At 36.4% G+C, this 22,057-nt stretch overlaps 1 protein-coding gene across 17 annotated transcripts in view; it reads left to right on the top strand.

Moving 5' to 3' along the window:
* NRIP1 (nuclear receptor interacting protein 1) overlaps positions 1–22,057 on the top strand; it is a 258,629-nt gene that overhangs the window by 72,062 nt on the left and 164,510 nt on the right. For 8 of the 17 annotated variants that reach the window (XM_057545464.1, XM_057545458.1, XM_007164122.2 and 5 more), the window contains one exon: positions 14,343–21,628. In XM_057545464.1, the coding sequence (XP_057401447.1) occupies positions 14,701–18,171 (3,471 nt within the window). In that variant the 5' untranslated portion in view covers positions 14,343–14,700 and the 3' untranslated portion in view covers positions 18,172–21,628. Of the gene's footprint in view, positions 1–9,226; positions 9,305–14,342; positions 21,629–22,057 lie in introns of those variants that run through there. The other 9 variants (XM_057545463.1, XM_057545461.1, XM_057545460.1 and 6 more) reach the window with 3 other exon arrangements.

Below are 22,057 nucleotides of genomic sequence, written 5' to 3'. Positions count from 1 at the left end.
AGTGCATTGCACTTTCTTGAAACTGGAAAACCATTCATCAACTCCTTGCTGTCTCTTCTCTCTCTCTCTTCCTTTTTGCCTTCCTCATCTCTGCTTCTCTCTCTGCACCTACTTCGTTCTTTTCTCTCAGCATCCTGACTCCTCTGTATACTAATCTGTGAAATGTGGCCTATTAAAGCAACCCCAAAATGAAGGTTTTCAGTCACTTTGAATTACATATCCCAAGAGAGGAATGGATTGGTCCAGTTTAGTCACATTCCCAACATGGTCCATTCCCCTGGTTCTTCATGAAGAAAAGTCTAGGGAAGGAAAAATGATAGGTATCTTTTGTACATGAAGTGAATGACTCTTTGGTTTAAGTAAACATGTCTTACAAAATTAAAGAATTAATTAGCTAGGTTATTAAATTACCAGGTCCAAAGTATTTTTTTAGTTTTACAGGATATATATAGAATATGTTCAAGCATTTAACAGAAAATGTCAGGCATGGAGATACAAATGCCAAAGACAATACCAGCTCTCAAGGAGCTTTATGTGGGGTGAAAGTGAAGAAAGTTTTTTTGAGAAAGTCCTCTAGTCTGGAGCTCCGTCCATAGAATAACGTTAATCTAATGCTTAGAAAATGCCAGGCATATTTCATGTAATAGAACATCTTGATTGAGGTAGGTACTATTATGATTCTAATTTTACAGCTAAAGAAATGGAGCCCCAGAATGGATAGGTAACTTGACTAGAGTCACCCACTGACAAATGGCAGAGTGAGGAATCCAAAGACTGTTCTCTTAACCACTGTGCTTTGTGGCCTTTCTAATAAAAACAAGAGACAACAACAGACACAGATTTTAGAGTAGGAAAAGTAATCCAAAGTTCTCCAGGTGCTACAAAATCGTTTGCTTTACCAAATGCTTTCAAATTCACCATTGTTATAGTCTGTGGCAATTTAAACTAATAGGGAAAGCTGGAACTCAGAAGACCCTAAATTAATTTTTTTTAAATAAATTTATTTATTTACTTATTTTTGGCTGTGGAGGCTAGTCTTCATTGTGGCATGCGAGCTTCTCATTGCGGTGGCTCCTCTTGTTGCCGAGCACGGGCTCTAGGCGTGCAGGCTTCAGTAGTTGTGGCGTATGGGCTCAGTAGTTGTGGCTCACGGGCTCTAGAGCTCAGGCTCAGTAGTTGTGGCGCACGGACTTAGTTGCTCCGCGGCATGTGGGATCTTCCTGGACCAGGGCTCGAACCCATGTCCCCTGCATTGGCAGGCAGATTCTTAACCACTGCGCCACCAGGGAAGTCTCCCTAAATTAATTTTGGACGAGCCACTTATTGGCCAATTAACCGATCACTCAATTGCTTGTTTGTTAAAATGTGAATGAAGGTAATATAATATTAACCAACCCCAGGAGAAAAATCAAAGAAAACATATCTTGGCATTTCATTTGAGGAGGAGGTATGGCTTAAAGCACTTGGGGAAAAGCAGGGCTTTTTTAATGTATAGTAAACTCAGTAGGAGTCAACAGCCTGTGGTGGAGAACTCCCAGGAACATTTGTACACTACTTTGGCCAGTCAAGAATTTATAAAGAATTGCATCTTTGCAGACTAGCACCCAAGTGCATGTGTCTTCCTTTGTTTGTCCTTTGCTAGACTCCTTCAACAGTGGAATTTAACTATCTTACCTAAACCTTAACAAGGTGATGGACTTAGTCAGTGGAATAGTGTTTCTAATGTTTGAAGGATAATTGAAGGATTAGCCTTGTTTTCTGTGGCCCCACAAAGGACTGATGATCAGAGTAAAGGAGACAGATTATAGCCCAGGGCAGGGAAGAATATCATACTACTGCAGTTGTGCAAATATGGAATGAGTTCTCTGAATAATGGGTAATCCTTGTTGAGTACCTGCTTTGTGCCCAGGCGCTGTGCTCACAGTGGCTCTGTGAAATAGGTATTGGTTTTTTCACACTTAAAAATAAAACTTTCAAGAGTAGTTAACTTGCCCAAAGTCAAACAGCTGGCAAATGGAAGAGCCAGAAATTGAACCCAGAGCCATCTGATTCCAAAAGACACCACCTTGGAATACAATCCATGGTCACTAGAAGTTTTCAGAAATAAACTAGACGACCAGTGTTAGCAAATAGATTATTAAAGGTGTTTAAGCATTGGATGGGATGATTGATTAGGCAGATGACCTTTCAACTCTCTCCTAACTTTTAAATTGGTCTCATTATGTTTGTAGAATCTATTTGCTGTTAGGAAAATGATAGCAAGTGGTAGAGTCATCATAGGAAAATAAGTTTCTCTTCATAAAAATTAGCTGTTCTGCCATTGTTATACAACTTCCATAAATTTGTATTCCCAGTATTATGGAGGCTAGGATATTTGTCAGTTTAGCTTTTAAAACAAGTCATTAGTCCAAGTGAATAAAGTGTCTGCCCTAAAACCCCACAATATTTTATGATAGACAAGGAAGTTTGAATTGATAGTGTGATTACTTTTGGAGTATAGTATGATATATTTTGTTTTTAATATATATTAAGAGTGTCTTATTGTACATTTTAGAAAAATGTGTTTTCAAACTTGTATCCATCTACATCAGAGTTAGATATTTTCTGGACCTACATGACTTCTTAGCCTCCTCAGACCTGAGAAACATCATTTAGGTTTGATACCCTACCATGAAGCAAGTGGGGACCTGAAGCTTACCCCTTCAGTACAGGTCGAAGGAGTGAATTTCCTTGATTTTACATTGCTGCTAACAGCAGCATGCAGATATGGAAGAAGTAGGAAAGGCAGGGCAATGACATGTTGACTCTTCTTGCATCAGTATTCCAGACCTGCTTGGATAATGTTTGTTTTTGTTGAATTGGTTTTTAGATTTTCAGGTATAGGCTTTTAAAAGTAATTTGATCGCTTTCACATATTCTAATTGAATCACTTTATGGCAGGATATTGTTTTTATTTAGCCAGCCACAGTAAAAGCTCATGCTTGAAGCTCTTCAGCAAATACAGGTTCAGATGAAAAAGATCGTCCTAAGAATAGCTTTGGCCAATTTGATTTAATCTTTTTTTTTTTTTTTTAACTTTGGGTTTATTTATTTATTTATTTTTGGCTGTGTTGGGTCTTCGTTTCTGTGCGAGGGCTTTCTCTAGTTGCGGCAAGTGGGGGCCACTCTTCATCGCGGTGCGCGGGCCTCTCACTATCGCGGCCTCTCTTGTTGAGGAGCACAGGCTCCAGATGCGCAGGCTCAGTAATTGTGGCTCACGGACCCAGTTGCTCCGCGGCATGTGGGATCCTCCCAGACCAGGGCTCGAACCCGTGTCCCCTGCACTGGCAGGCAGACTCTCAACCACTGCGCCACTAGGGAAGCCCTGATTTAATCTTTATTGCACAATTTAAAGGGTTCAAGTTGTTTGGTATATAATTATTATATACTTCAGTGATTGATTTTTCAAATGGACAAAGAGAAATAATTTCTCCTTTGTGGTTAATATATGATACAAAGTTAATTCATAAAGGCTTCCTTTCCCCATTTCATTATAACTCTTTTTTAGGAAGAGTTTGATTTGTCTGATTTTAGGGATTAAATCTTTCAATGTGATACTTCATTTCTTAAATACATTTCCATTGTAAGAAAATTTAACCATGAAATATTTTAATGTAAATAGATTTTATTCAACTTCCTGTGGAGTGCGTAGTTTGAGAGAGGAAAATGGTGAAAAGCTTTATGATACCAGAATTTTGAAACATTTGCTCATTCTTGTCTATGGTCTGTGGACGTGTTATGTCTTACAAACCTTAGCCAGGAAGACACTGGTTAAAGGAAACTGAATGAATATGATCATTTTTTAATGAACAGATATTAAAGTAAAGACCCTCATAAATATTTAAATCTTGTATTTTTCTAGCAGAATACTAGTCACACATGTTTTCCAAACCCACAGAACTTCCTGTGTAGAATAAAATACTTTATTGCTTTTTATTTTTTTAATTTTTTTGGTTAATTTATATTCAGAGAGGGGGATGATGTCTTGAATTTGAAACCAAACATTATAAATACCATTATTACATCATTTCAAATCTTAAGGTACCTTAGAATTATGGTACACCCCGCGTTTTATAGTCTGAGGCTCTAGGAGTTTGACTTGTTGCATGTCCTACTGGAAATGCTGTCTCTGCCAGGTGCTGGGATGTAAGGTGACAAAGACGTAATTCTTGCCCAGAAGGAGTTTACATTCTAGTTGAGGGCTGTGCATAAACAATGCAAAATACAGTCTTGTGATGAGATGATTGAAAGATCTACTGAGTGCTGTGGAGTCCCAGAGATGAGAAACTGTCCTCAGCCTGTATAGTTCAGGGAAGGCTGCCCAGGGAGGAGGGAGGGAGGTATAGCCCTCAGCTGAGACTTACAGAATAGAAAAGATATCTTATTCCTTTAGCTTGATTGTGGGTAAGTGGAGCATCTTTTAATTCTTATATATTTTATCAAATGATGATGATGGTAGGGATTGTGTGGGTGAAGAGGTAGGGAAGGACACTGAGCAGATTCTTTTCTTTTTATTCTACATCACATTATTTTTCCCACTGTTATGTCTTACTCATATCCTCATGTGTAATGACAAGAATTTAAATATAAAACAAATTATTCATTTTATATAAGTGCTACAATTGAAAGTGTGATAACTACCAAAACAATAAAGCAAAATATAAATAGAGGAAATACTGACATAAGAATTTAAGTAATTGATACTGGAGTTGAACAAAGTACTGAACACAGAAGTGTCAGTATGGTATATACGTGCCAGTCCATGTGTCATCATTCTATCTCCACCAGAATAAAAAGAAAGAGAACAAGAAACATGATGTATATAATAGAGATTCTCACAAAGCTAAAGTATTTCATTTTTTTGGTGTTAAAATAATTTTATTAAATAATGCTCATAGTAGACAGTAGTAGTTGTTTCTGATGATCTTAATTGCTAAAGTAAAGGTTGTTCTGAAATATTTTTGGTCCAGTAAGTGAAGTCAGGAAGGCACAGACCTATGTGACCTAGACTGTTCTTCCTGCTTCTTCTCCAGCTCGTAGGAGCCTCTTCTAAAGCCTCCTCACTACCCACACTCCAGTCTATAGCTGAGTGTCAGGTGCCACGGCAAGGGCCATGCAGACCGTCCCTGCTCATGGACTGAACGTGCCTGACACCTGGATAGCAGGTCTCAGATCGGCAGCCACTGGCCGTAGTTCCTAAGATTATTACTTCAGACGTTTGCTTCTGTGTACTGATGAGCAAGAGAGACGTTGTGGAAAGGTATGGGTGGTAGTTTCACAATCAAAATGAAACCACTTAAAGTAAAGAGCCTACTGACAGTGTGCGGGTAACTTGATCTCCCTAGTTGAAGAACGTATTTTAACACGTTACCTGTCGATGTTAACGTTACCTGTCAATATTTAAAGACATAGAAATTCTCCAGGTACATTGTGCGTATTCTTGTTGTTTTGCTCATTAATCCCCTGGGGTGGGAGCCTGTTAAGTTCATTGACCTCTTTCTTCCCTTTACACATATCAGCACTATGTCTCTCTGTCCGTGGATCGTGTCTGTAGCGATACTTCTCTGCCACAGACTGACCAAAACCCTCAATCTAGAAAGCTTTGTGTTCTGGGCCATTATGGGCAAGCGTGGTGTCATAATGTTTTTATTATTTCTGGAAAATCAAGTCAGAGTTCACACAGCAAGGCGGCACTTTCACCCAGGACATATTTCACCCAGAACATATTTATTCATTGGTAAGTGATTCCTCTAAATAGACTTTAATATAGTATATTTTACAAGGAATTCTGTTTGTTTTAAACTAGACACTATGTCAGTAGATTTTGTGATCAAAGTTTGATGTACAAATGGGTGCCCATTACTGGTAATTTTGATATACCCTTGGTCTGCTTCTGCCTGGTAGAGGAAGTTCCGTTTTCAGTGGTATTTAATTTGATAAATTTTTTTTTCCTTTTTCCTTTGTTATTGAGAAACTAGCAGACCTTCTAGGATAGGATAATTCTGGTATTTTCATTCCAACCTACTTAATTCATCAAAAATAATTTTGCAAAATAAAAAACTGATAATTGAGAACATTTACATGTTCATGTATCGTAATTTGCAAGTTATATCAAGTTGCAGCAGGTGATGCTTAATTTAACAAGGAAGGCTTTTATATTATAAATTTACCCCAACAGCATTATGCATTCTTAAAAATAATTTCTTGGTCAGAATGCTTCAGTAAACACATTCATCATATAACTCTTGGTTTCATAAATGTAATTTAAGATAAATTAAGTATCTTGTTTGAGCAGCTGAAACAAAAGGCATGGTTTTGTTAGATAATTATACTATTCAATAATATACTCCATTAAGAGTCACTTTCATTGCTGCTGTTGATAACCAAAGTTTCTTCGTATATGTATAATTTGGAAATTATCATGGAAGACTATGGACACATTGTAAAGTTTTTCTGGTTGAACCAATTTTTAGCAGTTAGATCTGTGTATTAGGGAAGAAGTGACCCAAGACGTTGAGAAATAGACAGTGTGCATTTTAGCTGGTACAAAGGCTTAGAGGTGTTGGGGAGCATGGTCGATTCAGGAACCTGTAAGTTAAATCAGTTTCAAAGTTGTCACGTGGCAAGGATCAGTTATAACAAATGAATAAATAAATACCCAAGAATACACACACATATACGTACACCACATAAAAACTCATGATTCTGAAACATATGTACACTACTCTCCTTTCTTACTCTGTGATCCAGTACAACATTTTTAGTAGAACATACTTTATGACAAAAAGCACATAAAGATCTTGTCTTCAAAGATGGGGAACATTTTTAAAACAGAGTGTACCCCTGTGAGTAAATGCAGAGTGTCTGGTAAGTGTACTAAAAGCCCCAGGATCAATGCCAGCTGTTACATCAGTTCTGTTGGTAATCTTTCTTACTGATCTATGACCTTGACCTTGTGTTTATATTTGTATGTCAAATCTATTTTAGGGCTAGGGAAACTATAGTTGAGTTTAATAGGATTTATGCTCCAGTCTCAAAGGATGTTCATATATATATATATATATATATATATATATATATACACACACACACACACACACACACACACACACACACACACACACATACACATATATATGTAACGTGTATATATATATATAGATGTAGAGATATGTATATATCTATATATATACACACACATATACACACACATACTATAAACACTCAAACAATTCCAGGAGAAGGAAGCACCATTTTCCATTATATTTCATATTTTGATAGAGATTGGAAATTATTATGCTTTTCAAATCTGATAGAAAGCACCAGTTACTTTGAAGAGCTGTTGGAAAAGGTTAGGAGAAGCTCTACCCTGTTAGTTTTATGTTTACACCCTTTTTTCCACACTTATGTGCCACCAAATAATTTGTTAATAATTATTTTGTGTTTCTTCAGAGAAACTATTGTTTAACTGAAGGCAGTGAACAGACATTAATATTAATGTTGAGTATCACAGGTATTCTTTATCATATAATAATTCTCTTCCTGGATTTTTAAAAATTACACTTAGAATTTAATTTTATTTAAAAATATTCTAGTTTCTGTGTTTTCAAGATAATGCAGCACAGCATCCATGAAGGTGTTCCATTTTGGAGTAGAAATTGTTTGGCAGTTAAGCTCTGTCTCTAGCTCCTTTGATTCTGTGAGCCTTTTTAATTTAAAATCTCTAACTTCATACTCTTAACTTTGATTATAAATTAAATTTTTATGTAAACTACAGAGGCAGAATAAAATGGATAGTGGACTTACTGAATCTGATTCATAGACATAAGCCTTTTGAGAATAATTCAGAACAAAGAAGCTCTTCTTTATTTCACTGTATCATTTATAGGGGATACTTGTTTCTGTCTCCAGGGTAATGTTTTTTACCTCTCGCATGCATTTGTCTATGTCATCAAGGGTCTTAAATCTTTACTGTTGCATTTTATTCAGTATATAGTCATTGAGAGATAAGCAAAAGCTCCAGTTTGAATATAAGCTCATATTTAGCTTTTAAATAAACATCTGTTTGAAATTCTGTGCCCCAGTAAAGAAAGTAGTGAAGATAAACAACTGGAGGATTGAATGGGTAGGGTGTATGGCTATTTCAAAATCATTTCCTTCCCCTAGAATTCACTAAAAAGACGATAGAACATACTGGTCAGGGCTATTTCCACAACTTTTATGACAGCCTGTCATCTTTCTGGTTAAAATGCTTGTCATTTTTATCAACTACAGTTTGATAAATTACTTAGAATCATAGAAATAAAATTTTAGAGTTGAAGAGGTCCTCAGATACATATGTCCTTCTGTTGAACACTCAAGTCAGTCAAGCAGTAACGTCTCCTAGTGAGTCTCTTAATAGGGAAAGTGAGTGACACTATTTTACTCCTGTGGAAGCAGCTGACAGCAAGTTAAAGCTGATGGGCCTGGAAGGTAGGAGCAAATTTGCCCTTGGGCAAAAATATGTAAGTCCCTCAGGTTGCAATGGAGAGCAATCTGGGCAGCTGTTTTACTCACTACAGTGTCAGTAGCTTCTGTTACCAATGTCTGAAGAGTATTTACACCTAAAATGAGAACCCCTGGGACAGGGCCAGAGCTCTTGTGGTCTAATTTCAAATGTTAAGGCCCTCAGTTGAGCAAAATGTTTTCAGGTAAGTATTTTCTTGGCACCCATCAGGTTGAACATCTTTTGATAGATAATGCTACAACGAAAATTATCTTGGAATTTAAATTATATGAAAGGACATATACTAATTCTGATTTATTTTTCAAAAAATTAGAAGTATATTCTAATAAATGAAATACCAGGCCTCCTCCTTTACTATGCCCATTATTATTCCCAGCTGTAAAATGGCAATAATTGAGCATTTCTTTTATTATTTTTCTTAACTTTTTTCAAAAACTAACTTTTAATTTATAATAGAGGATTCACTATATTCTTCACTTTTCAGTGAAGTCCAGGACCATTATCTGAAATTTTACTTTCCTTTATTGTTCTATGACATTAAGTGTTGGGCTTTATATATTCTAACTTTTCATCAGCCCTTGGTTTAGAAAGCTAATCTCATCTATTTGCATAAAATGTTTGATGTTACATCTTGATAAATTTTTCTTGCTTTTTTTTTTTTTTTTTTTTTTTCCTGTTCAGTTCCTAAAACTTTCAAAGTCTCACCTTGGAGAACACCAAGAGTTCTCTGAATCATTTACATGGATTTGTTTTGCTTAAGTAAGTTTCAATAATTAGGACTTTTGAATCTTCTTAGTACTTACATATTTTTCTTCTAATGCTTACTGAAACATCTTAATGTTTGTCTTTCCTTTTGCATAAAATTGCATCCCCAAAATACTCTACAGTGAAACTTAGGTAATATTTTCCAATAGGAGTAGCCTCTCAGTTCCTTCTGCATTTTGAGGAACCAGAGCCAAGAATCCAAATGCTCTTTAAAGTGGCATTGCAGAAATACCTTTAAATTCAATACTCAAACAGGTGTTACTTGATAATGCAGAAGAAATTGGAGATTTCATGGAAACAATTGGAAGTCGTGAGGTATTCATTAGACATCATTTAAATAGCATACAAAGTGACTTCATAGATGTTTAATCATTGAAATGTGTTTTTAATGGAGAATTTGATTACCAGTGAGATACTGAATCGTTTCCTTAAATACAGCTAGAGAAAGACCTTTCTCATGTATTTTCAACCAAAAGTAGTCCCACATATAAGAATCCTATTAGATCCGTCTTTCATTTATCCATGTAAAATCTTTTTACTTGGACTTTACCATTTATAAAAGTGTTTAAAAATTCAGCGAATTTTCCCTTTGCTTAATAAACCATTTCCAAATAGAAAATGTAAAACAGTACAATGGAAGTATTTTGCTTTAGAGAATCAATATGACACCTAGTTAGGAATTGTTAATATGCAAATTATTTACAACTGTCTTTTATCAATTAAAGTGCGAAGAAAAAAGTTACATTATATTGAAGTCTTATTTTTCAAGTTCTTTTTTTTAAATGTAGCTTTTTAGAAAAACGTACTTTAAATTCAAGCATTTTACTAGATATTTCATTAAACCAGTCTGCATATTGAAACTTGGATCTTTGCCAAAATCTATCTATGCATATGGCCAAGACTGCATGAAATTCATTTATGGTTTAGTTTGATTTTATTATTATTTTTAATAATTCTGTCCTGCCACAACAATAATTCTTTTTGCTGCATGCTAGTGGACCAATAAAATCTCAATTTTATTAAATTTAAAGATATTTTTATGCTTATAAACAATTTTATATTAATAATAGGAAGATTTCATTTATAATTTTAACACTGTAAAATGGTTATACATGAATTTTATTAAATTATCTTGAAATGCATTAACCTTTGGTATACAATCTGGGTTCTTTGAACCCAGTTTTAGTTTGAAGTTGTTTGTTTGGTAGGAAGGATTGTATTATATGACTTTTATTCTTTTTTAATGTTTCAGTGAATGTGTTTTCAATAGAAAAAAACATTATATCTTGTTATTACCATGTGTATCCATTGGAACTTTTTATAACTCTAATATACATTATGGAATCTTAGTGATCTTATTTTTCCTGTATCTTTAATCATTTTGCCCTTTTATCATTTTGGAAATTAATTCATCATTTACTTCCAACTGTATGATATAAAGACTAAAATTATAAGCCAAAGGAAGTTAATGAAAGTGCCTAGAAAGATGATGCAGTAGTGAAATATGTCATCATTATTGTATCATCTTCAGTTTTCTAATAGCATAGCCTGTTAATACTGTATTATCTTTCAAGAGTGTAAAAAAATGTTTGGAGATTATCTTTGTAGTCTTTCTGTTTTGTTTTAAATTTGTAGTAAGTATAGTTGAGAATTCAGTATTTTTTATTTTCCATCCCTAATGTTAAAGAGAAGAAAGTTGACATAGGAAGATGCTTCAATTAGATGAGTCACTGGATGAATGCGAAGAGGCTGATAGTAGCATTCTATACATGATTGATGATGGTGACACTGAGTGTATAAGCAACATCTTGGACTGTTGTCTTCAGATGACAGTATCCAAGATGAATTTTCTCAAACTCAAGGATCAATGAGTGAACAATATAGTTCTTTTTCCCCCCAGCTTAATTGAGATATAATTGACGTATCATATTTTATAAGGTGTGTAATGTGCTGATTTGATATGCACATGATTACCAAAGTGAGGTTAGTTGACATATCCATCACTTCACATAGTTACCATAACAATATAGTCCTAAAGACAAAAAGGAAATACAGTATTTTCCTCCAGTTAGTTGCTTATTAGGAAGGACTTCATTCAGTATTTTGTGACAAGAACCTCGCCTGCCCTATCTTGGTTCTTTTATGATGTTGACACACCCACACTTTTTGAAACAGAAGTGTACAAATACACACGGCTGGTGTGTAACAAGAGATTGGAAGGAAGTAGATGACATGAAAATGACATAATTCTTTGGATTGATCACTGTAATTGGTATTAATAAATCTAAAAATAAAAAAATATTTTGCAATTCCGTAACAAGAAAGATTTCTGTCCTTCTTTCCTCAGTATAATTTTGAGCTGTCCAAGTTTTCCAAAGTAACACATTTTGAATTATACAAGTGCAAGAAGAAGACTCAGAGGTGATGATTAAGCTAGAACCTTTTAGACATGTATTTGAAATCTGGAATTGGTATTTACAGGGTATTTCCAGGTTCATGCATGACAGTAGTTGAGCTCTCAGTTCCAAAGTGCCTTGCCCATTTCAGATATGTTATCCTTCAAAACCAGGAAAATATAGAATTAAGAACTCGGTTTGCTATGTGTAAATTCTTATTAAAAATTCTAACGAAGTTGTTTTATATTATCTCTTTATTCTTCTGTAAATTATTTATAAGTTGACCTAAGTAGTGATGAAATGTTCATTGGACCCAGATGGTAAATGGTGAGGACTGTTTTTCTTGGTATACTGAGGGTTAAATGAATTCATTAAAATTATAAAGAGCTGATTTTGATTTAGACTGATAATTCCAAAATCAAAATTAAGTCATTTCTTGGTATAATAAATGTTACACTAAATTTTTTGTTAAAACCAGAAAATCTTTTTCTAAAAATTTTATGGAATCACCCTATAAAAATGACAGCTAAGTTGAAATAGACATTGTTCAGTCAGCTTTTAATTTATCACTGGGTAGGTTTTATTTTTTTCCCATTCACGTATATATATATGTATGTATTTTTAGTGTTCATTAAAGAAATCTTTCTTCATTTTGCCTGTCATGCCTACCAACCTAATGTTTAAAGACAGGCTATTAATGTATTTTAGTTTCTAAACTGAATTTTTCCTTCTAAACCTCATGAGAGTTGCAAAATTTGTGAGACCTTCATTTGAATTCTTTTTCCTATTTTTTTTCTGCTCCCTCAGTACTTTTCCTCCCCCTTTGGTCCTTCTTACCTTCCATAAACCAAATATTTTGGATAATTCTTTTTCCCTTTCCGCAGAAATCACTTAACAAGTGTTTGCTGTACAGGTCAAGTCTCTTCCTTATTTTGTTTATGAAGAGAGTATGGAATATTTTTAAATGGACATGTATAAAAGCTCTAATATTTAAAGTCATTGTTGAAGTTAAAAGTAAACCAGTAGATCCACTGACAAGCTAATGAATCACAGTATTTTGTAAAATATTCCAGTTGTTAAATATATTGCTTGCAAATCTCCAAAAAAGCCTAATTTTTAAATGTGTGTTGACATTTAGGTATTTGTAACTGACTGTACTCAGGTAGTGCTCAACACTTGGCAATGTTCTTAAGTAATATGTATGTAAAATCAAGTAAGCCAACTATATGTCGGTGATTCAAAAATAATGTGGTTGGTTGCCTTTCCACTGAAAGAAAATGAGTCCAGGTTAATACTAGCTTTAAATCAAACGATTTTAACCTTAAAAAGTTTTTTAAAAAACAGGTTTCTATGAAAAGCTCTTTTTCTTCTTGTTCATGTAATTGGTGCTGTTTATAGAATTTTCTTTTCAAAGAAATTAATGAAAAATAACCACTTTAACTTAGAATTTTCTGAGAACGATTATTCCTCTTTCCTTCAGATCTATTCTAAATTTGGTTCTTGCCCACTCTTCTGCAGGATGATGTGATAGCTTAGTGTAAACACATAGTTACACTTTTATGTGTTAACAGTACCCACATTTTCTAAACTAAAAATTGGTGCAAGTACCCTAATACATTTTTTTAAATAATGACTTTCATTGTTAAGTCTTTTAAAAAAATTTTTTCAATCACATGTAACATTTTATCTATCCTTATTGATAACAGTGTCACACACAAAGAAATAGCATGGGTAGGGAGGAGGAGTATTTTATTATATATTAGGAACATTCTAGAAACTTAGGGTTATAGATTCACCTGTAACCTGTATTCTGCATCTGCTAGGGATGGACCTCATTTAAAAAATTCTGCATGGAACACATGTGTGGGGATTTTAAAACAGATACGTTAAGCCTTTGATAGACCTGCAGGAGAGTCTGAAGGATCACTCTTCTGTTTTTAATAAGTCATGGTAAAAACTAGGGGTGAATAAGCTTGTGATGATATGTAAACATTTGTGAGTATGACCAAGACTATCACAATTTGCACAGGCCTACAAAAGAATCTTATACTTGTTAGGGCTTCCAATTCTTTGAAAACGGAAATTCTCCAGATCACTTATGGGATGTCTGATGTTTGGGGGATGATATCAGAAGTGAATCCGTTGTGTCGGCCTCAACCTCACATCAAACTCGTCAGATGAGTCCATGTCACGTGGATCTCTTTTCCTTTTTCGATACTTCTCTTGTTCCTTCCTAAGCTCCTCATAATGTAAGGAAGCTCGTTCTAGCCCCTCAGAGAGCTGTGGTGCTGTAGAAAAGACTTAGCATTCACATCACTTTGCAGAAAGGTGTTTATGAAAATTCAGAAACATGGTGGACTTTTGAAGACAGTTATGTAACATTCATGTATTTTCTCTTCTCTGATTGGATCATTTTAACAATATGGATTAATCCATAGGATTTCCAGTAGAGATTTCTAATTTAATAGGAATAACAATAACATAAATTACTAAAGAAGTGACTACAATGCATATATCTGTATATTGTATATATACACTTAGAAACTGACAAGTGCTGTATTTTTCTGCTTACAGGTATCACAGCATAATTCTAATGCTTCACCTCCTTAACTATTTTTTATTTATTTATTTTATAGAACACTGATGTTTGCATTTATTGTGGAACAAAAGGTGAAGAAGGAGAAGCAGTACATTCGCTAAGGATTCTGACTGCTTGCTGCTGCAGACCTGTGTGTTGAGGAATTCTGCTGCTGCTTCTTGCTTGGGAGTTACCAACTCTGCAGTCAGGCTGCGTTGGGAGTCTGCCTGCCTTTTGTCTCGTCATTGCCAACCAGCAGACCAATCCCGGTCGGAACGGAACAGTACACCTCTGTCTAATTACTATGGAAGGTGAGAAACCGACATTCACTAATTGAAGTTACATCTCACTCACCCACAGAACACCATTCTTCAAAGTGAATAGAAACCAAGCCTTTGTGAACACTTCTATTGAACATGACTCATGGAGAAGAGCTTGGCTCTGATGTGCACCAGGATTCTATTGTTTTAACTTACCTAGAAGGATTACTAATGCATCAGGCAGCAGAGGGATCAGGTACTGCCATCGACAGAAAGTCTGCTGGCTGTAATGAAGAAGATCAGAACTTTAACTTTTCTGGTAATGCATTTCCCACCTGTCAAAGTAATGGTCCAGTTCTCAATACACATACATATCAGGGATCTGGCATGCTGCATCTCAAAAAAGCCAGACTCTTGCAGTCTTCTGAGGACTGGAATGCAGCGAAGCGGAAGAGGCTGTCTGATTCCATCGTAAATTTAAACGTAAAGAAGGAAGCTTTGCTGGCTGGCATGGCTGACAGTGTGCCTAAAGGCAAACAGGATAACACGGTACTGGCCTCTTTGCTTCAGTCGTTCAGCTCTAGGCTGCAGACTGTTGCTCTGTCACAACAGATTAGGCAGAGCCTCAAGGAGCAAGGATACGCCCTCAGTCATAACTCTCTAAAAGTGGAGAAAGATTTAAGGTGCTACGGTGTCGCATCAAGCCACTTAAAAACTTTGCTGAAGAAAAGTAAAGCTAAAGATCAGAAGCCTGACACCAGTCTCCCTGACGTAACTAAGAACCTCATCAGAGATAGGTTCGTAGAGTCACCTCATCATGTGGGACAGAGTGGCACAAAGGTCATGAGTGAGCCCTTGTCATGTGCTGCAAGATTACAGGCTGTCGCAAGCATGGTGGAAAAGAGGGCTAGTCCTGCCACTTCACCCAAACCAAGTGTCGCTTGTAGCCAGTTAGCATTACTCCTTTCAAGCGAAGCCCATTTACAGCAGTATTCTCGAGAACACGCTTTAAAAACACAAAATGCAAATCAGGCGGCAAGTGAAAGACTTGCTGCTATGGCCAGATTACAAGAAAATGGCCAGAAGGATGTGGGCAGTTTCCAATTCTCAAAAGGAATGTCGAGCCATCTTAATGGTCAGGCAAGAGCATCATCAAACAAACTAACGGCTAGCAAAAGTACAACATTTCAAAATCCGATGGGTATTGTTCCTTCTCCCCCCAAAAATGCAGGCTATAAGAACTCACTGGAAAGAAGCAATGCAAAACAAGCTGCTAATAACAGTTTGCTTTTACATCTTCTTAAAAGCCAGACCACACCTAAGCCAATGAACGGACACAATCAGAGTGAGAAAGGAAGCCTTTTTGAGGAGGGCAGTACACCTACAACGATTGATGAATACTCAGATAACAATCCTAGTTTTACAGATGATAGCAGTGGTGATGAAAGTTCCTATTCCAACTGTGTTCCCATAGACTTGTCTTGCAAACACCGAATCGAAAAACCAGAACCTGACCGGCCTGTTTCTCTGGATAACTTAACTCAGTCCTTGCTAAACACTTGGGATCCAAAAGTCCCCGAAGTAGATATCAAAGAAGATCAAGATACCTCAAAGAATTCTAAGCTAAATGCGCACCAGAAAGTAACCCTTCTTCAGTTGCTACTTGGCCATAAGAATGAAGAAAATGTAGAAAGAAACAGCAGCCCTCAGGAACCACACAGTGATGGGACAAAGTTCAGCACACATAATTACACGCGGACTTCTGTGATAGAAAGCCCTAGTACCAGCAGGACTCCTCCGGTGAGCACTCCACCGTTACTTGCATCCACCAAAGCCGAGTCTCCCATCAACCTTTCCCAACACTCTCTGGTCATCAAATGGAATTCCCCACCGTATGCCTGTGGCCCTCAGTCCGAAAAGCCAGCGAATACCGCATCGAACCACTTGATGGACCTTACAAAAAGCAAAGAATCGCAAGGGGAGAAACCAGTCCAAACTGAAGGCACGCAAAACTCTGCCACTTTCAGTGCCAGTAAACTGTTACAAAATTTAGCGCAATGTGGAATGCAGTCTTCCGTGTCGGGGGAAGAGCAGAGACCCAGTAAACAGCTGCTGAGTGTAAACACAGAGAAACCTACAGGTATGACTGACAGACTAAATAGCCCTCTGCTCTCAAATAAAACCAACGCAGTTGAAGAAAATAAAGCATTCGGCAGTCACGCAACAGGTCCTGAACCAGGACTCTCTGGTTCTGAAATAGAAAATCTGCTTGAAAGGCGCACCGTCCTCCAGTTGCTGCTGGGAAACCCCAACAAAGGGAAGCCCGAAAAGAGAGAGAAGATGCCCTTAAGAGATGAAAGTACTCAGGAACATACAGATAGAGCTTTAAGTGAACAAATACTGATGGTGAAAATAAAATCCGAGCCTTGCGATGACTTGCATACGCGTACCACAAATGTGCCCTTGAGCCACGGCGCGCAGGGCGCCCCCTTCTCAGGCGTGGCTCCTGCCTTGCCAGGAAGCACAGCCGTCTTACCAGCATCCGAGGACTTCAAATCGGAGCCCGTCTCACCTCAGGATTTTTCTTTCTCTAAGAACGGTCTGCTGAGTCGACTGCTGAGACAAAACCAAGAGAGTCACCTGGCTGATGACCTGGACAGCAGTCACAGAAATAGTGAACTGACACTTCTAGAATCAAAGAATCTTTGCATGGTCCCTAAGAAAAGGAAGCTTCACACTGAGCCGTTAGAAAATCCATTTAAAAAGATGAAAAATAACATAGTCGATGCTGCAAACAGCCACAGTGCCCCGAAGGTGCTGTATGGGTCCTTGCTTAACCAGCAGGAGCTGAAGCTTAGCAGAAACGAGCTTGAGTTTAAATATCCTGCCAGTCATGGTTCAGCCAGTGAAAGTGAGCACAGGAACTGGGCCAGAGAGAGCAAAAGCTTCAACGTTCTGAAACAGCTGCTTCTCTCGGAAAACTGTGTGAGAGATTTGTCTCAGCACAGGAGTAACTCTGTCATCGACAGCAAAAAAAAAGGACACAGAAACAGTGTGACCAACAGCAAGCCTGAATTCAGTGTTTCTTCTTTAAACGGACTGATGTACAGTGCTGCTCAGCCCAGCAGCTGCATGGGCCACAGGACATTTCCATACCCAGGTGTAGGAAAGCCTCCTGTGAGCCCCCCTTTCCCTGAGCACTTGGGCTGCGCAGGGTCTAGACCAGAACCTGGGCTTGCGAATGGGTGTTCCGTGCCCAGTGAGAAGGGACCCATCAAGTGGGTTATCACAGATGGGGATAAGAGTGAGTATGAGAAAGACTCTCCGAGACTGACCAAAACTAACCCAATACTGTATTACATGCTCCAGAAAGGAGGCAATTCTGTTACCAGTGGAGAAACACAGGACAAGGACATTTGGAGGGAGCCTTCATCTGCTGAAAGTATCTCACAGGTTACAATCAAAGAAGAGCTACTTCCTGCTGCAGAAACTAAAGCTTCTTTCTTTAACTTAAGAAGCACTTACAATAGCCATATGGGAAGTAACGCCTCTCGCCCACACAGTGCAAATGGAGAAGTTTATGGACTTCTGGGAAACATGCTAACAATAAAAAAGGAATCAGAATAAAATGTACCTGCCATCCATCTTTGGATCTTTTTAAAACTAACAAGTATGAACTTGAGATCTGTATAAATAAGCGCATGATTTGAGAAAAGCATGGTATAAATTGAAACTTTTTCATTTTGAAAAGAATTGGTTACTGTGATGTTTAAATATGCATACTACTTCTTGCTTTACATTAGATGTCATGAGGAAGCTGCTGAACTAGCAATTGGTTGTTTAACACCTTCTTATGCATCAGACAACAACTGTGAGTAGCCCATGAATGATATTCTTTTTTAATCATAAATAATAGGCGTAAATTAAAATGTGAATCTCCACCCACAGTGGATTAATGCATTGCTGCCTTTATTAGGGTACTTTATTTTGCTTTCCAGAAGTCAGCCTACATAACATGTTTTTTTAAAGTCCAAATTGTTAAATAATAACTCCTTAAAGGATAATTACTGAATCAAAAAACCTAATACTGATTCATTTTTTCAGTTCAAAAACAAATTAGAAAAAAATATGCTTACATTTTTCACTTTTGCTAAAAAAAAAAAAAAGAAAAACACATTTATTTTTAATTCTTGGAAGGGGTTTTGTGGTTCCTCAATGTGTCTGCCCCACCCCAATCCTTTTCAATATACTATATTTCTTTAAACCTTGTACTACTTAGTAAACATTGATTACAATTGATGGAAGTTTGATAGATCTTTAAAAAAAGGCAGATTTCCATTTTTGTATTTTAACTACTTTACTAAATTAATATTCCTCCTTTTACAGAATTAGGAAAGTTAACATGTATCTTCAGGTGGTTTCCTGAATAGTTGAAATAAGAAGTTGTTTTTAACAAGCAAAATGGCTTTTCTTTGGACAATTTTCACCATCTCTTGTAAAAGCTACTTCTCACCGTTTCTGTGGTACCTGTGAGTCTTATGAGCAGGGTTTCTTAAGGTTGGACTCAGACCACCTGCATTAGAATCATCTGGAGCACTTGTTTTAAAATGCACATTCCTAGGCAGCATCTCAGATCTACAGAACAAGAATCTCTGCTAAGTGGACCTGGGAATCTTCCTTCTGCATCTTAATATACTCCCTAGGTGTTTTCTTCTGCACCCTGAAATTTGAATTTTGAAAATTGAAACCATTGCCTATGACTTTTCTCAACACAGGATTGTGAACAAACTATTTGATGCCTATATTTTCCCCAGTACAGTCACACATCAACTCAAAATTTGCAATATTGTACTTCATATATTACTGTTATGTCTTTGGAAATCGGGTTCAGAATACTTTTTATGACAAAAAAAAATCGGGTGGAGGGGACAACTTTCATATTTGGCTCAACATCTCAGGAAAATCTGTGATTATTTGTGTGTTCTAATGAGTAACATCTACTTAATTAGCCTTAGGGATGGAATAACAGGGCCACTTAACCAAACTCAGGTGATTCCAGGATGGTTTGGCAACTCCTCCTGAATACATCCTTAACTTCTATTAAAACCATCGTCCTAAGAACAGTGCTGACAAAGATGAAAACATTTATTTCAAACCCAAGAAAGGCACTGAACTCAGATTGACTAAACAAAAAAGTACAAAGGGCACATATACATGACAGATTTGTACACAGTCACTCCATCGGATCTGTTATTTTAAAATAGTGATTAAAAGTAAACATTGATGTTTTCTTGGAAGAACTTAATGTATTATTGAGCCGCATGGGGTTTCTATCTTGAAACAAGTCCATGCTTTTCAGTTCAGTTTTTACAATCCACAGTTCTTTCAGCAGATATTTTTGGTTTTAATTGTGAACTGAGTTAGCAACTGACCTATCAAAAAATTGTTATATAATCGACTATTAATTAGAAGGAAATCTATTTGAAATTGTTCTACTTGAGGTTGTTTCTAAGATTTTTATATTAAAAATGGGCGTTATTTCCTAATATGATCTAAAACCCTAAATGATTATTTTTTTTTCTCAAAATAATTTGTAAATAGTTACTGGATATATTATAAAATAATAGGAGTGAATATTATGCTACATCATGAAAATTCCACTGGCCAGTGAAGATATTCAGCTCCATCCCATCTTTATTCTGTGACAATCTTATTGTCTACACTGTATAAATAAGCTTTTAAACAAGTCATTTTTTTCTGCCATTGTGAAAGGTCTGGAGCCTTAGAAGTATGCTAGAAAAAAATATTGATACTCCCCCTTGGTTAGGGGAAAATGGGCTTTTACAAGGGGGTGAAATTTAGGTCAGGAAAAAGAACATCAAGGGCCAGCGTTGCTTTTTTTTTGTTTCTTTGGTTGGTCATTTGTTTTTTTGTTGTTATTACTGTTGTCAACAGTCAAAGAAACGAAGGTATGTCATATAAAAATAAACATGACCACCAAGAAAGCTGTTCTGATTTACTAGAGTGTCCCCAATTTGAGTTTAGTATGATTTTAAAGAAAAGTGGTGAGAAAGGGCCTACATCCATAAATGCACTTCATTTATGCATATGTAGATACAAGGATGCACATATACACATTTTCAAGGACTATTTTAGATATCTAGACAATTTCTTCCTAATAAAGTCATTTGTGAAAGGGTACTACAGCTCTCATTGACATCAGTAAGGTAGCATTACCTGTTTATTCTCTGCTGCATCTTACAGAAGAGTAAACTGGTGAGAGTATATATTTTATATATATATATATATAATATGTATATATATATATATATTGACTTGTTACATGAAGATGTTAAAATTGGTTTTTAAAGGTGATGTAAATAGTGATTTCCTTAATGAAAAATACATATTTTGTATTGTTCTAATACAACAGAAAAGCCTTTTAATCTCTTTGGTTTCTGTATATTCCATGTATAAGTGTAAATATAATCGGACAGGTTTAAAAATTGTGCATGTGTGTATACAGTTGCAAGTCTGGACAAATGTATAGAGTAAGCCTTTTATTTAAGTTGTGATTACCTGCTGCATGAAAAGTGCATGGGGGACCCTGTGCATCGTGCATTTGGCAAAATGTCTTAAGCAGTCGGATCAGATATTCATCCCAACATAACAGTATTCCATTTCTGGACATGACTTCCGTGGTTTAAGCTTTGTGAAAGAATGTGCTTTGAATCCAAGCGTCTTAAAACTTTTTAAATCAAGTCAACCACTTTTCAACATAAAGAACTCACACAACTACTTTCATGAATTTTTTAATCCCATTGGAAACATAATAATATACCAGGAGTATTCCAGTGTACTGGAATACAGGCACATTACCATTCATGGTATGAATTCTGGGGTTTACACAACCAATTTTGATGCGATATGCTCAGTAATATAATTTGTCATTTTTATTAGAAATTTAATTTCTTCATGTGATGTCATGAAACTGTACATACTGCAGTGTGAATTTTTTGTTTTGTTTTTTAATCTTTTAGTGTTTACTTCCTGCAGTGAATTTGAATAAATGAGGAAAAAAATGCATTGTCTCTGGTTTGAAATGATTGTTATTTTCTGGGCTGTCTCTGATTTTCAGGTTTTCCATAAACATAAAAGTCTCTGGTCATGAAAATAACAAGTCTTCAAGAATGCTTTGCCCTTCTCAGAAAAATAAAGGGGAAAAAAAAGAAGGTGGCCCGCGAGTTAGTATATCTAGAGACAGGGCAACTGAAGCATAGCTCAGAAAGACAATCAGCCTATATAGCCTGTTCTACCAGCCTTGATTCTGTTGCTTGGTGTGCAGCTGGATGGTCGTCATGGATTTTTGAAGTGGGAAAAAGTTTGTACAGTGTTCAAAAATAAAGTTGAGGGCTTCCCCGGTGGCGCAGTGGTTGAGAGTCTGCCTGCTAATGCAGGAGACATGGGTTCGAGCCCTGGTCTGGGAAGATCCCACATGCCGCGGAGCAGCTGG

Source organism: Balaenoptera acutorostrata, chromosome 4 (genome assembly GCF_949987535.1).
Source record: "Balaenoptera acutorostrata chromosome 4, mBalAcu1.1, whole genome shotgun sequence".
Lineage (NCBI taxonomy): Eukaryota > Metazoa > Chordata > Mammalia > Artiodactyla > Balaenopteridae > Balaenoptera > Balaenoptera acutorostrata.
This window is presented reverse-complemented; position numbering and strand designations above follow the sequence as displayed.